The 13,013-nt window shown below is 47.2% G+C and overlaps 2 protein-coding genes across 2 annotated transcripts in view; both read left to right on the top strand.

The window, feature by feature from the left end:
- The window catches only part of LOC104491232 (obscurin-like), a 49,711-nt gene extending 41,070 nt beyond the window's left edge, over nt 1-8,641 (top strand). Inside the window, exons 34-36 of the mRNA XM_010133617.1 lie at nt 7,065-7,098; nt 8,046-8,169; nt 8,500-8,641. Coding sequence (XP_010131919.1) covers nt 7,065-7,098; nt 8,046-8,169; nt 8,500-8,641 — 300 coding nt within the window. The remainder of the gene's footprint in view (nt 1-7,064; nt 7,099-8,045; nt 8,170-8,499) is intronic.
- A 350-nt stretch (nt 8,642-8,991) lies between these two features.
- LOC104491233 (obscurin-like) overlaps nt 8,992-13,013 on the top strand; it is an 11,302-nt gene continuing 7,280 nt past the window's right edge. Inside the window, exons 1-4 of the mRNA XM_010133618.1 lie at nt 8,992-9,093; nt 11,141-11,314; nt 11,805-11,881; nt 12,502-12,702. Coding sequence (XP_010131920.1) covers nt 8,992-9,093; nt 11,141-11,314; nt 11,805-11,881; nt 12,502-12,702 — 554 coding nt within the window. The remainder of the gene's footprint in view (nt 9,094-11,140; nt 11,315-11,804; nt 11,882-12,501; nt 12,703-13,013) is intronic.

The following is a 13,013-nucleotide window of genomic DNA, read 5'->3' on the forward strand; positions in this document are numbered from 1 at the left end:
CCTGGTGAGACCTGTGGTGCCCGAGCCCAGGCAAAGATTTTTCAGCCAGTTTGAGGAGCACATTCCTGGGGGCGTGTTCATGTCAGCATCTCGAGTAACCGGTGTGCAGTCTGTAGGCCCCTCAAACATCTCTTTCCACGTGAGTGATACCTGCATGGGAGGAGTGCATGCAGCAACAGCAGCAGCTTCTCCTGGCCCCTCCTTCACAGTGAAACCATCTTTCTGCACTGAAGTCCAGCGATCAGCAGACAACGGACAGTCAAGCTTTAAAACTGAAGTTTCCACAAGAACCCTCAGCTACGGGACTGTTGGCGAGCCTGTTACCTTGCACATCAGCACAGAAGACCTCTCCCAAAGCTGAGCAGATGCAAGCATGATTTTCAACACAAAAGAAAGCAGCAGCGTTTTAGAAAGAACTAATCAAATTTGTTGTAGGTGAGGGGGGTTGGTGGCAAAGATTACAAGGTAATACGTATGAGGGAGACCTTTGAGGAAAATATATTTAAATACAGTATGTCGAGCTTTTCCAGTCTTAAAGGGAACACGTCTGTCAACAGTCTGTAATTGTAAAAGCTTTGATCAAGGTGAACATATATCATTCCATAGCGGAGCAGTGACGGTAGGTTTAGGAAAAGCCTGATTCTCCTGCCTATGACAGAAATATAAACATAATCTATGATCTTAGCAATTCTTTCAAGTGCCGATTTGTACATTGTGGTGTGGCAAGAAGGTGAAAGTATCTAAACTTCTCATTACCCTTCAGCAGTCCAGAAAGGAGGACTGCTACCAGCTGAAGCGATCTGTCACTGTGCGTGCCCGAAGGTCATGACACTGCTTTGACTCTGCTGTACGCTCTAGACACCAATTAGCTCCATCAAAATGTCCTCGTAGACCCTTCAACATGCACAGTCTGGTTACAACATGTTAAACTTCTGCCACGGAACAAAACATAGAGGAAATACTGCATTTCCCAGGGGTGCAAAGGGCTGCTCAGGCCTTTCGGTTGAAATCCCGATTTGACTAAAGTCAATGGTGAAAGTCCCACTGACTCGAGGAAGCAAGGATTTTGCTGTTCTCTTCTGCTTTAAGTAAAAAAAGACCGTGACTGCTATTTTCAAGCCACTACCTAGTTGTCTGTAGACATAGGTTTCGTTATGGATGAAACCTACACGTGGATTTATAAGCCATATCATTTAAAATACAGACTTATTGTGCACCAAAAGATTGAAGTGCTGCACAAAATGACTTTTGCATCTATAACGCTAACACGAAGAACCACAAATGTGGTCTTTGCTAGTAGACGCAACGGGAAGAGTATTTGGTCTCCTGTACGTGCCAGTGGTGAAATGTCACGGTGACCAGGTTGATGGATAATGTGTGCTAAGAGGTACTCACCACTGAGCTACAGCAAAGCGTCAGGAGCACAAAGACCATTTTAAAAAGAATAAATAAATAAAGAAAAGAGACCTTTACTCTAAATGCCTGGTTGTAAAATACATCCGTTCAAAAAGCATTGGGCTGCTTGGAAGCACCGCCCATTGCCACTGCATCGAGTTACTGTAACCCTGTGCGCTGAGGTGCCTTGCAGAGGTACTGCCTTCCGCTGAGTTTCTCCAGAGCTTGGCAGCTCTGATTGAGGAGAAGGCCGAGAGGCGCTGAGCATGGCCCATTCCCGCTGGCTTCACCAAAAATGGATGTTGCACAAATCTTGAAGTTACTCAGCCCTGGAAAGAAATGAGTCTTGGTCCCAGTTGAAGTCAGCTGGAGTTTGTCGTTGATCTCAGTAGGACCAAGCACTGGCCCTCTCTAGCTGACAGAGGTGTGGCATGAGAAGTCCCCGCACCTTGTCCCAGCTGCGTGGCGTGGCAGTGCTGCAGTAGGAAAGGTTCTCATTTAGATGGTGCAGGGAAACCAGAAATGCTCAGCTGCAGGTGACTTTCTAACCAGCATGAAGAGAGAGGATTGGGTGGGTTTCTGCCTTGGAAATATGCGTGTGGTGTTGTCTCAGTGTTTCCCGGCTAGGTGATAGCGTGAAGATCATTCTGGAGTCCTCTGGGCAGTGTTCCCGCTGACAGGGACTCAATTCACCACAGGTGCTTGTAGAAAAGGATACTTTAATTTTTCCCCCCTGTGGCTGCACCTTGACCGTGTATTGGCTAAAATGAACGTTCTGGTTTCCCAGCTGTTACTTTCCCTGTCCAGACAGGACGGGGTGTGTGGTATCGTGTGCTCTGCCCTCACGATAGAGCATGCTTTTCCCGCGGTTACATGTGGTGAAAGAAATCGAGCCTCTTTTATGTTACTCTCCCGTTTTTTATAACATCTCCTTGGTTTATACTGATGTTTTATAATTCATGGATATATATTAGTGCTTTTTTTCATATATTGCACCGTACGTTGGAAAGTAACAGACATACAACAGGGAAATACTTTCAAAACACAAGATGTTTCCTTTAGACTGGGCCTGATTCTGATCTCAGTTATTCCAGTATCAATCTAGAATAATTCCACAGAAGGAAGTGGATTTGATTCGCATTTACAAAGATACGGCTGAGAAAAGAATTTGCCCTACGATAGTCTTCAAAAATCTAATAAATAAAGATAATAAAGATGTGTAAAGGAACACGGAGGTTTCCTCCTGCTGTGGTTGATGCTCAGGTTTTTCTAACGCTCAAAGGCTGCAGTTCAGCTGGTCGTAGAAGAAATAACTCTGCTTTCATTCATTAGCTCCAAGCAATTAACATCTGTTTACATTTTCTGTTGAAATTTAAGCAAAAGAGAATCAATTGCAAGGAATTTTTAAAATCCTAGACAGGGCTCTGTTCAAAAAGTGAAAGGTTTATGAAACGTTCATTACATATGTTTTCAAAATATTTTCCTAGAGGTTAAAAACGATGCTTGTAAGTGATTCAACTCTGTAGATGACTGACGAGACGTGTGGGGGTTTAGTTCTCGTAGATGAAAACGTACGGCTGTATTAAAAATTTTAATACAAAGAATGTTTTACTGAAATTCCTGCAAGTGAATGGGTATTACTAAAGTGGAAACTTCGGTTTGCTTGAGGTACAAAAAGAAGAAAAACACACCAAAAAAAAAAATGAAATGCAAGATACGCTGTTAGATGCTGAGTTTATGTCAATAAATGTCTTGCATCAGCTGTCACTGGACTCGCTGGGTTTCTGTGGTTCTCTGTTCACGGCACATCCATCAGCTCGTCCACTTCCCCCACGGAGCTTGGCAGGAGCTTGGTGGCAAACCAAGAACGTTAATGTCGTTGGGCTCTGGCTGGTTTGGTTTTGTTTTTTTATGGACGGTTTCAGCAATGCTGAAGCAAAGGAACCTGGGTTTAGGGACACTTCCAGCTCAGATCTGTGAGTTCATAATTCTGAAAGATGCTCGTCCTCTTGGGTCCTTCTCTGAGGCTGAATTGGAACTTGAAAAATGATGTCAGTCTTGTGTTCTTGGTTATTGGCTGAAGGAGATAGGGGGTGGAAAGCTTTGCAGTTGAGGTTTTAGAACGCGGAAACAGGCTGTCCATCAAAGTTGTGTCATCACTGCGGCGCTGTTTGACCTGCCTCAGCTAATTGAGGTGTGTTCCTCCGGTCAGCAGCTTGAGTCATAGTATGTGACATCCCTAAACAGGGAGGAAAGTGGTGAGATTAGCCCCACGGGGGACAACCATGGTTGTGTATAACCTGTGTGTATGTGTGTACACGTATATACACACCCCTGTGGATTTTTTGTCTCACCGAAGGATACTAAGCGTGTTTCATGCCTTTCCAAACAATTCACTTGTTGGCAGCACCAGCTGGCAGCAATCGCATCAGGAACACCAGAGAATCAAAACACTTACCTAGGAAAACATTTAAAGATCTTCCACCCAGCCCAGTGTTGATGAACGCGGATGGGCAGTCTGGGACATCCTGCGGACGAAACTTGTTTTCTCCATCCACAAACCCTACTACGATATCCTCCCTCCCTGGCAGTGTCCCAGGCCAGGTTGGTTGGGCTTGGAGCAACCTGCTGTAGTGCAAGGTGTCCCTGCCCATGGCAGAGGGCTGGAGCTAGATGATCTTTAAGGTCCCTTCCAGCCCAAACTATTCGATGATTCTACAATAACCACTAGCTCATGCAGAGGACATTGAAAAAAAAACAAATGAGATGTCTTCACAAGGAGCTGCTCCAAGCTGCTAAGGTCTGTCATGGGAATTTACGTTTTTAAGGCCAGGAAAAGAGCAGAATCAAAACAGCCACAGGACATGCTCCTGTGTCAATGACATTAAACAAGTCAGACATTTGCGTGCCAGGTGCTCATGTTTTCTTCTTGAACTGGGTGAGGGTTTGAGTTTGCACTCTTGCTAGACAAGCAGTCACATCACGAACACGATGAGTTCTCTTAACCTGACGTGTATTTCATCCATCTTTATGGTTATTCGAGGGTTCCCCTAGATACCATCTGCCCCTCTGTTGTGCCTCTTCAGGATTTGTGGGAGGTGTGTTGGGCAGGAGATTGGATGAGATGAGCTCATGAGGTCCTACGATCCCATCCTAGCCTACCTCCTTCTACCAGCACTGACTGGGGATGAGTCCACGCTGTTTGATGCCCTGGTGGCCACTCTGCAGAGACATACGCTTGAAAATCCATTTTTGGGTGCTGAAAGCTGTTCTCTTCTCTCTGCCTTCAAGCCCTTGAGTTTCCGAGGCAGGAGTTATACCTTCCTCTGTATAGTGTGTCCCTACACACAGCTGCTCGGATTACTGTACAGATCAGGTGACTTTGCTTCTAGAATACCTTGCAAGGGCACAGTCCAATAGTCCCGATTTAAAAGCCTCAGGTACCTTCTAGTGCAAAGCCCAGCAAAAATATTCAGCTATCGTAAAGTCAGAGAAACACATTACGCTAGAGCAAGGAGTAGCTTTTCTGCCATCCTCTCAGACTTGCAGGCTCACGAAGCAGACCAGCCCTCGATTCTTTCCCCTGCCCTTCTCCAGAGTCACCGATGAGGCCGGTACCTGCTCACTCCTCCTCCTTTCCTGTGGGAATAACGTCCTCCTTGCACGTAGGGTCTGTATCAGCGCCATGGGTCACCACTGGGTTCATTTCACAGATCTTAATAAAGGTATTTTGGACAGACCAGCCAGCGTAGGGTTGAGCTGGGAGATGGATCTTTGTTCCACTGTCTGGGGAGAGGCTGGGGGGGTGTGCAGTGTGGCACAGGGTCCTCAGCCCAGCGAGATATGTCTTTGCGAAGCGTGTTGTGTCAACCTTCTCATTTTAAGTCTTAGCTACGTTCCCTCTTGGTGGAGTAAGCGTTTCTGCATTGGCTCTCTGCTCTAGGAGGGAAAAACGACACTATTGCAAATATTTCCATGGCTTGGAGGCTGCTGCTCTTTTATTTTTACCCTGAAGAGAGAAAAGCTGTTCTTCTTGTCTGTAGGAGTGACTTCCCCACAGCCAGAGATGGGGACCTCTGTCCAGGCCTCACTTCAACGTGCCGATATGGAAATCAAGACAGCTCTAAGGAAACTCGTGGACTCGGCATCACTGTTGGTGACTCTTCCCCCGGGCATGCGAGGAGGAGCCGGTGGCCTTGGCCTTCCTGGGTCTGTTCCTTCTGACCTCTCAGAAAGAGCAGCCAGACTCGCTGCAGCAGTCCACGAAGCCAGTACCCAAACCCAGAGTGCTGGAGGGCATGGTAGGTTTGGCGTGAGTCTGGAAAATGTCCCATGGGAGGCAAGAGAGACAAAAATACTGAACATGCCAATAATAATAATATTTTCTCCTCATTTTTCTGTTTTGTTGTGTTTTCAGCAGTTCAAGACTAAGAGAGGATATTCAAACCCAAAGAAACATGGGTCATGGGGTGGGGTTAGGTTGGACACAAATTTGGGGCAGACGTCTCTGGAAGCAGGTGGTGTCTGAAAACCGTGTCTGAGGCAGAGTTTGGTTTATGACCCGCCCAAATAGGGGGTAGGGGATTTTTACCACCTTTGGGCTTTTGACCTTGGACTTGCTTTAAGGTTTTTTTGGGGGGAGGAGGTGGAGTGGGATCCCTCCTTTACGTTTATAGAAGTTATTTGGGTTTTGATGTGGTGAGGTGGGTAAGGGAGGCTGCTTTTCTTCTATTGTTTGTCGTAACACCCCTGTATCGACTGCCAGAGATTTTCTAGGGTGTTGAGTGCACCAAGTTCACCTGCATTTCACTGGCCCTGGAGCCCTGACAGACTCCTTCGCAGCTTCCCACTAACAATGCATGTGACTGTGTCTTGCCAGGAGAACAAGTCTTTCGTCTTTGTATTGTTTTTTTGAAAAAAACGCAAATAAGTGGCAACCCTTCCACCCTCCCTTCTGTTTCTGCCATAGCAACTTGTCTAAGCTGTCTCTGTGTCGAGTCAGAGCAACTGTCCTCCACCAGCGTTAGTTTGAAAGGACGACGGCAAGTTGCCTTCAGCCCCCAAACTCCAGGAGCTGTTTAAAAGTATATATATTCTCGTCTAAAACTTAACAAGGACAGAAGTGTTTCATGGAATCAGACCCCAAAATAACTGTAGAAGAGATAACAGGGCTCTAAAACCTTTTTTATTCCTTTCTAGTAGGAAATAGTTCGTGAAAATAATCCTCTGGCGAAGTGGGATGACGCAAAAATCACAAGTCAAATGTCAACTAGCAGATTATTTCCCTAGTGATAACTACACAGATGATGGAATAGATGGTTTTGAAGTCCTTTCATCTGAGAAAACTCAACGTGTTCTCAATACAGGGAAATAGTTTAATAATAATTAATTAATTAATAAGATGGAGACTCGAGAGCTGTCCCTATGGTCACATGCTTTGAGTGAAAAGAGGGTGAATATTTTGATGGCAATAGGAAAGCACAACCCCACCGACCTGGGATCTCATCCTGACAGTAATGCCTCGAATGACCGTGTTTTTCATTCCAACAGAGGTGTTTTACGTGGCTTCTAGAACTGTGGCTTTTTTCCAAAACCAGCCCAGATTTTTTTCCCCAAAGGCTCTTCCTGCTGCAGGGAAGAACCCTCTTGATTTAACCTTTTCTCCTTAGATGGAAAAGGAGATGATGCACTTTATTCTGTGGGGTAACTCCCATGGTCAGTATCAAGAGCCAGTCAGGTCCTTTTGGAATGGAAGATCAAACAAGTTTTTGAAGATCATCTGATAAAATAATTAATGATAAAAGCAGAGCAATACCTGACCTGCCACCAAGCTGCACCAGCTTTTTGTTTCCTTGTTCCTACAACCCCCCAGATGTCAAACGTTGTTCTGGCGTAACTGCAGTTGTACAAGGACATTTTCAGAGAAGCCGGTGGAGGTGCACCAATGCTGACCTTACCAGGTCCTCCATATGGATTCTACCTCCGGCAGGGCCTGCCTTCACCACCAGTTTTACGTTGATGTAAGCTTCCTCATTTCACTGATGCTGTCTGCGATGGCACCAGTGAGTGAAGAACTGTTCTCGTAACACAGTCTAATTGACGCCTTCACGTGCACAAACGTAGCGCTGGACATCCCCGGAGGCATTAAAAGATGTGTAGATGTTCTGAGACATGGTTTAGTTCTGGAGTTTGTAGTGTTAGGAAAATAGTTGGACTTGATGATCTTAAGGATTTTTTCCAGCCTAAATAATGCTGTGACTGTGATTTCACCATAGCTGTGAGCTGGAACTCACAGTTAAACTATCTCCTATAACTCAAGCTATCCTTCCAGTCATCCTATTTCTTGTCCCTGCCCACTGCCTATTGTCCTATTGTTTTGTCTGTGTGTGTTTCCCATCAGAAAAGTTAGTTTTGCCCAGTCTGCAACGTGCCACTGTTCCATCTCTCTGATGTTATTCAAGCCCTTTGCTTCATGGGGTCTCCTCAGAAGGGCCAAATTCTCCTCTTAGCTTCAGCAGCTGCGCTCAGCTGAGGTCAGATGGACTCGGTTCAGACCCAAGGCAGACTAGAAATGGCTCCAAAGGTTTGCTCTGGGTTTCAGGGGTGCCGTCATAGGTGACGTGTCTAACTTGCCCTATTCCTGTTGCCAGACAAAGTAGAAAGGCAGATTCCAGCTGAAGAACCAAGCGTGCCGAAGCCCAGCCCCGGTCCTTCCCGTGAAGAGACAGCTGCTGGAGATGAAGGCACCCGGGAGCGCACTGTTCCTATTACCAGGTAAATACCCATCTCAATATACGTATTTTTGGCAGACTTTGTTGAAAGAAAAGCAAGATCTCTGTGGTGGAGGAAATGAGCTGTGACTTGAACTGATTTTTGTAGCAGTGTTACTGTTTTTAGAATTCCGTTCACACATGCATTGCGCAAGAAGGGTAGAGAAGGTTGGGGAGAGATTAATACCCTCCCTAAAATTATTCTTGCAGTAATTTTAAGTAAAGAATTACTTGTCTGGTGGTTAAACACACAGGTCAATAGCAGGGTGTAATCCTGTAGCTCTGTGGCTCTACGTGACCGCGTAATGATCTTTTCTCTTGGGCTTCGTGAAAGAACATCACCAGGTGCAGGAGCAGGAGACAGGTACAGCAGAGAAGGAGATGTGGTGTGGGATATACACAGCGAAGTTTACATTGAGACCACAGAAAGAACTCGTGTGTATAAGACCGAGGAGAAGACCCCAACAAGTAAGTAAGAACCTTGTTTCCCTTTTCCGCCTCCCATGATTGTCATTGTCTTCCCTCTTGGTGGTGGTCTTCACTCCTGGTGACTGGGTTTTTTTAGTTAATTCCGTTTCTGGAGCTGTAACTATTCACTAAACAGAAAGTTACAGATAAGCATGGAGATATGAAGCCCAGAAGTAACGTCAGTGTAAAGAACCCGAAATATAGTGCTGTGAGATCACATGATTTGGCTTTAAGTTAATGTTTGAATGGCCAGTCCCGTAACTCCCAGTGGAGTAACTCGACCTACGTCAGCTCACTGTGACTAAAGAACGGCATCGCGCACGCAGCAAACCCGTGTGTCTCACCAGGTCCTCCCTACATGCAAGTGACGATCGAGGATGTGCAGGTGAACGCTGGGGAGCGTGCCAAATTTCAGGCAGTCATCGAAGGAACCCCTCAACCTACCGTTTTGTGGTTTAAGGTAAGTGCGGACTTGTCTCTGGCTGAGAGCGATGGCCACAGAAGGGACTGTAGTGCTGTAGTTCTGCGGGGAACTTCTGCTTTTTCATCCCACACCGCGTACACTGATTCTGGGTCGTATCTCCAGACTTTGTTGAACCAGCTCCAGTTCTCGCTGGAAACACCAACCATGCATCTCCCCCTGCGTTGTCTCCAGTGTGGCTGTGGCTCCTTTCACAGAGAGGGCAACCAAGATGGTTTTGGGGACCAAGATGGTCAGGAAGGGAGATCGGTTCCTTCCTGAGAGCCACCAAGATGCGTGCTTAGGGGTCAGGGCTGGGATAAAGAGTGCTCTATTCCGGTTGTCGACTTGACTTCCAGGCTCTGTGTTTTTCTTTCTCTGTATCTTTTTGGGCAATGAATATCCCACAGAACGGCAGGAGAAATAATTTATCATTCCTCAGAATATTGTCCTGTCCCTGAAATTAGTCGGAGTTGTTCTAATGACTGTCTGTACTCTTCTATCCAAGCCAGTGTTTTGTACACACAGGTTTTATTCCTTTATTTTTCTTATACGGGAAGTGCAAGGATGAGCTACGCAGACAAATAAAATAACCTTGAAAGCCAAGAGAAAACGCAGAGTGCCCCCTCCCATGTATATGCACACACCTGAGCACCCCGAGGCAAGAATATCCTGCTAATATTCCTGCCATCTCTGACGTTTTCAGCTCAGAGTTACCACAAACCAGCTGAACCCCTCGGTAAAGCTCTCCACCTGCTTGTCTACGCTCCTACTGTGTGCAACAGAACCCCCCCCTCGGCAAACTGGGAGTTCTCTGATGCCATCTGCTTTATTCTTCATTTCTTCCCTAATAATTTCTAACGTCTGGTACTTTGTGATGGCCACCAGGCACTGTGCTGGTGCTGCCATGGAGTGATCTACTGGAACTCCAAGTTTTGCCCTAGTGTAATGAGAAACAACTCAGAGAATAACATTTCACGTGGAGGAGCAGGGTTGCCCCCCTTCACATTTATTGTGTTATATACATTTATCTGGCATTTTTAGAATCACTGAATCATTTTGATTGGAAAAGAGCTTTAAGATCATCAAGTCCAACCATTAACTGCTCCCCCAGCACTGCCAGGTCCCCCCTGACCCCTGGCCCTCAGCACCACCTCCACACGGCTGCTCAACCCCTACAGGGATGGGGACTCCACCAACGCCTCCCCCAGCACTGCCAGGTCCCCCCTGACCCCTGGCCCTCAGCAGCACCTCCACACAGCTGGGAAACCCCTCCAGCCATGGGCACTCCACCACTGCCCTGGGCAGCCTGCGACAGCCCTGCACAGCCCCAACAGGGGAGAAATTGTTCCCAGTGTTCAACCTAAACCTCCCATGGTCCAACTGATGCTGTTTCCTCTTGTCCTGTTGCCTGTTCCTGGGGAGAAGAGACCGACCCCCACCTCGCTCCAACCTCCCATCAGGGAGTTGTCAGAGCCAGAAGGTCTCCCCGGAGCCTCCTTTGCTCCAGGTTAAATGCCTCCAGGACCCTCAGCTGCTCCTCAGCGCACTTGACCCTAGACCCTTGCTCTAGACCCTAATTTTACTGTCCAAACGGGCAGTCTCACAAGGTCCTTTCATAAATCTTCGTAATCTTCTCTCTGTGTCACACTCACCCCCTCTGGTTTTTTTTGTAGCGTTTATGACTATATTAAGCAGCAGAAGCTGGAGCCAGGCAGGAGCAAAGCAGCTGATCCTTGTGCTTCCTGGACGAACTGCTCAGGCATGATGTGCTGGGGGAGCTGAGGAATTAACCCCACAGCCCTGGTGATCCCTCCCAAGCCTGCACTCCTATGACAGGGTTTTGAAACAGGGATGCGATTGGGTAATGCAGAAGCAGAGAAACAGTTAGGCGTGGAGGACTTCTTCAGCCAGCATTTTGTTAGTGAGATTTGCTCACCTAAACAATCCGTGTAGCAGCTCTGCTCATGTATCTCCTTCCTTCAAGAGAGGAAGCATCTCTTTCCATTGCAGTTTTTCCCATGCCAATGTCACTTCGTTCTTTCAGGGCACTTCACTGCTGACAGACAGCAACAGGCTCCATCAAGGGAAGGAAGGAACAACGTATTTCTTAGTCGTGGACGATGCGGTCTCAGAAGACGGCGGTGTTTATACCTGTGTCGCCAAAAACACGGGAGGGGAGGTTTTGTGCAAAGCAGAGCTTATCGTACATGAAGGTAATGTCATTCTTTCAGCTGCTGGAGTCGCTTCCATCGCCACTGCGCTCTGCCACAGTCATCTTCTGGCACCTACATCCGCCCTGTGCTCCTGCGTAGCACTGGTGCGTTATCAGTCTGCAGGACCCAGTCGAAGAGCAAATGATCCAATCATCACCTACATATACGGATGTATACACAAATGAGATTTTTTTTCCTCTGCTTCATACTACTTGACGAACCACGACCCCAGAAATAAGTGGGGCCACATCTCTGTGTTGGTCTGCTCTCTAGCCTGGCTGTTGTGATTTATGTCAGGTGAAGATGCAGCCTCTTCATGCTGAAAAGTTCATACTGACAGGTTCTGTCATCAAACAGCTCCACTTAATTCTGTGCAGAATGTAGAGGAGCTCTGTAATTTTTCCTTTCTTAAATCGTCCTGTAGTAGCTTTGCATACTGTCAGCATTGCTGCCTGAATGTTAACACTTCTATCTTCCTTCCTTTCCAAAGCTAAGAAAGACCAAGAAGCAAAGAAAGTGGCCACCAGGAGAAAGCTCCATTCCTTTTATGAGGTTAAACAGGAGATTGGAAGGTAAATACATTTTCCAACTTCATAGCATCGCTGCTGGAGAATGTCTAATGGCCCATCTGAGCTGCTGAGCATGTGTAACCAGCGGCAGAGGTGGGCCCGGCTGTGGAAAAGTCTGAAGAGGTTGAAGTATTGACAGAAGTGGGAGGTCACCCCATTGTGGGGGTGCTGGAAACACTTTCCTAAGGTTTCTGACAGAGGATGGGAGAGTCCATACAGCCCAGAGGTCCCAGGGAGCTCCAACCAATAAAAAACCCAGGCAGATGCCGGCAGGATTGGTGCCCAGGTGTGGCTTCCGGGCAGCGCTCACCACAAGCCCATAGTGACGTGTGAACAGGCACCGCGTCCGTCCAAGGGACCCAAGAACGTCAGACTTGGTCGGGCTAAGGCTGTATCACCCGAAACAAGGTTCTGCCTTGATGTGAACTCCTTGCCTAGTTTTGGAGACAGCCAGGAGAGGGCAACAGCACTTCACCGACAGGAAAATGAGCTTTTTATGTTGAAGAACTGAAGCCCTGAGCAGCAGGGAGCTGTCAAAGGCTGGGTGGTGGAAAGGTCCGCGCTCGCTGTGCAGAGGCTCTGAATCAGCTCTGAGCAGGCCTTGTCCTTTGATTTTTGCACAGGGGCTGCTTCAGCTTCGTGAAACGAGTTGTACACAAAGGGAACAGAGTGTCTTGTGCTGCCAAATTCATTCCTCTGCGAAGCAAAACGAAGGCTCGAGCGCATCAGGAGAGGGATATTCTTGCCTCTCTGTCCCACGACAGAATTACCCGGCTTCTGGATCAGTTTGAAACACGGAAAACATTGATTTTGATTCTGGAGTTGTATCCTTTCCTGTGCTGCTTCTCTGAGGAGGCTGGGAAGTGCTGAGTAGAGCTCCTTTATTAAATCACTAAGCAATTAACCCATTTAGGTTTTGCCCGAGATAAAAAGACATGCAAAATCTTTCTCGACTCTGCAGGATAGCAGAGCTCTGAGAGAGCTTCTGAAGTACCAAGTTTCTGCTGTCCTAGCAAAAAAATTATCATAGAAATTTGGGGTTTGGAAGGGACCTTCAAAGCTCCTCCAGTCCAACCCCCTGCAGGGAGCAGGGACATCTGCACCCAGAGCAGGGGGCTCAGAGCCCCAAGGGCCA

The sequence above is a fragment of the Buceros rhinoceros genome, unplaced genomic scaffold (assembly GCF_000710305.1).
Source record: "Buceros rhinoceros silvestris isolate BGI_N320 unplaced genomic scaffold, ASM71030v1 scaffold2763, whole genome shotgun sequence".
In the NCBI taxonomy this organism is placed as follows: Eukaryota; Metazoa; Chordata; class Aves; order Bucerotiformes; family Bucerotidae; genus Buceros; species Buceros rhinoceros.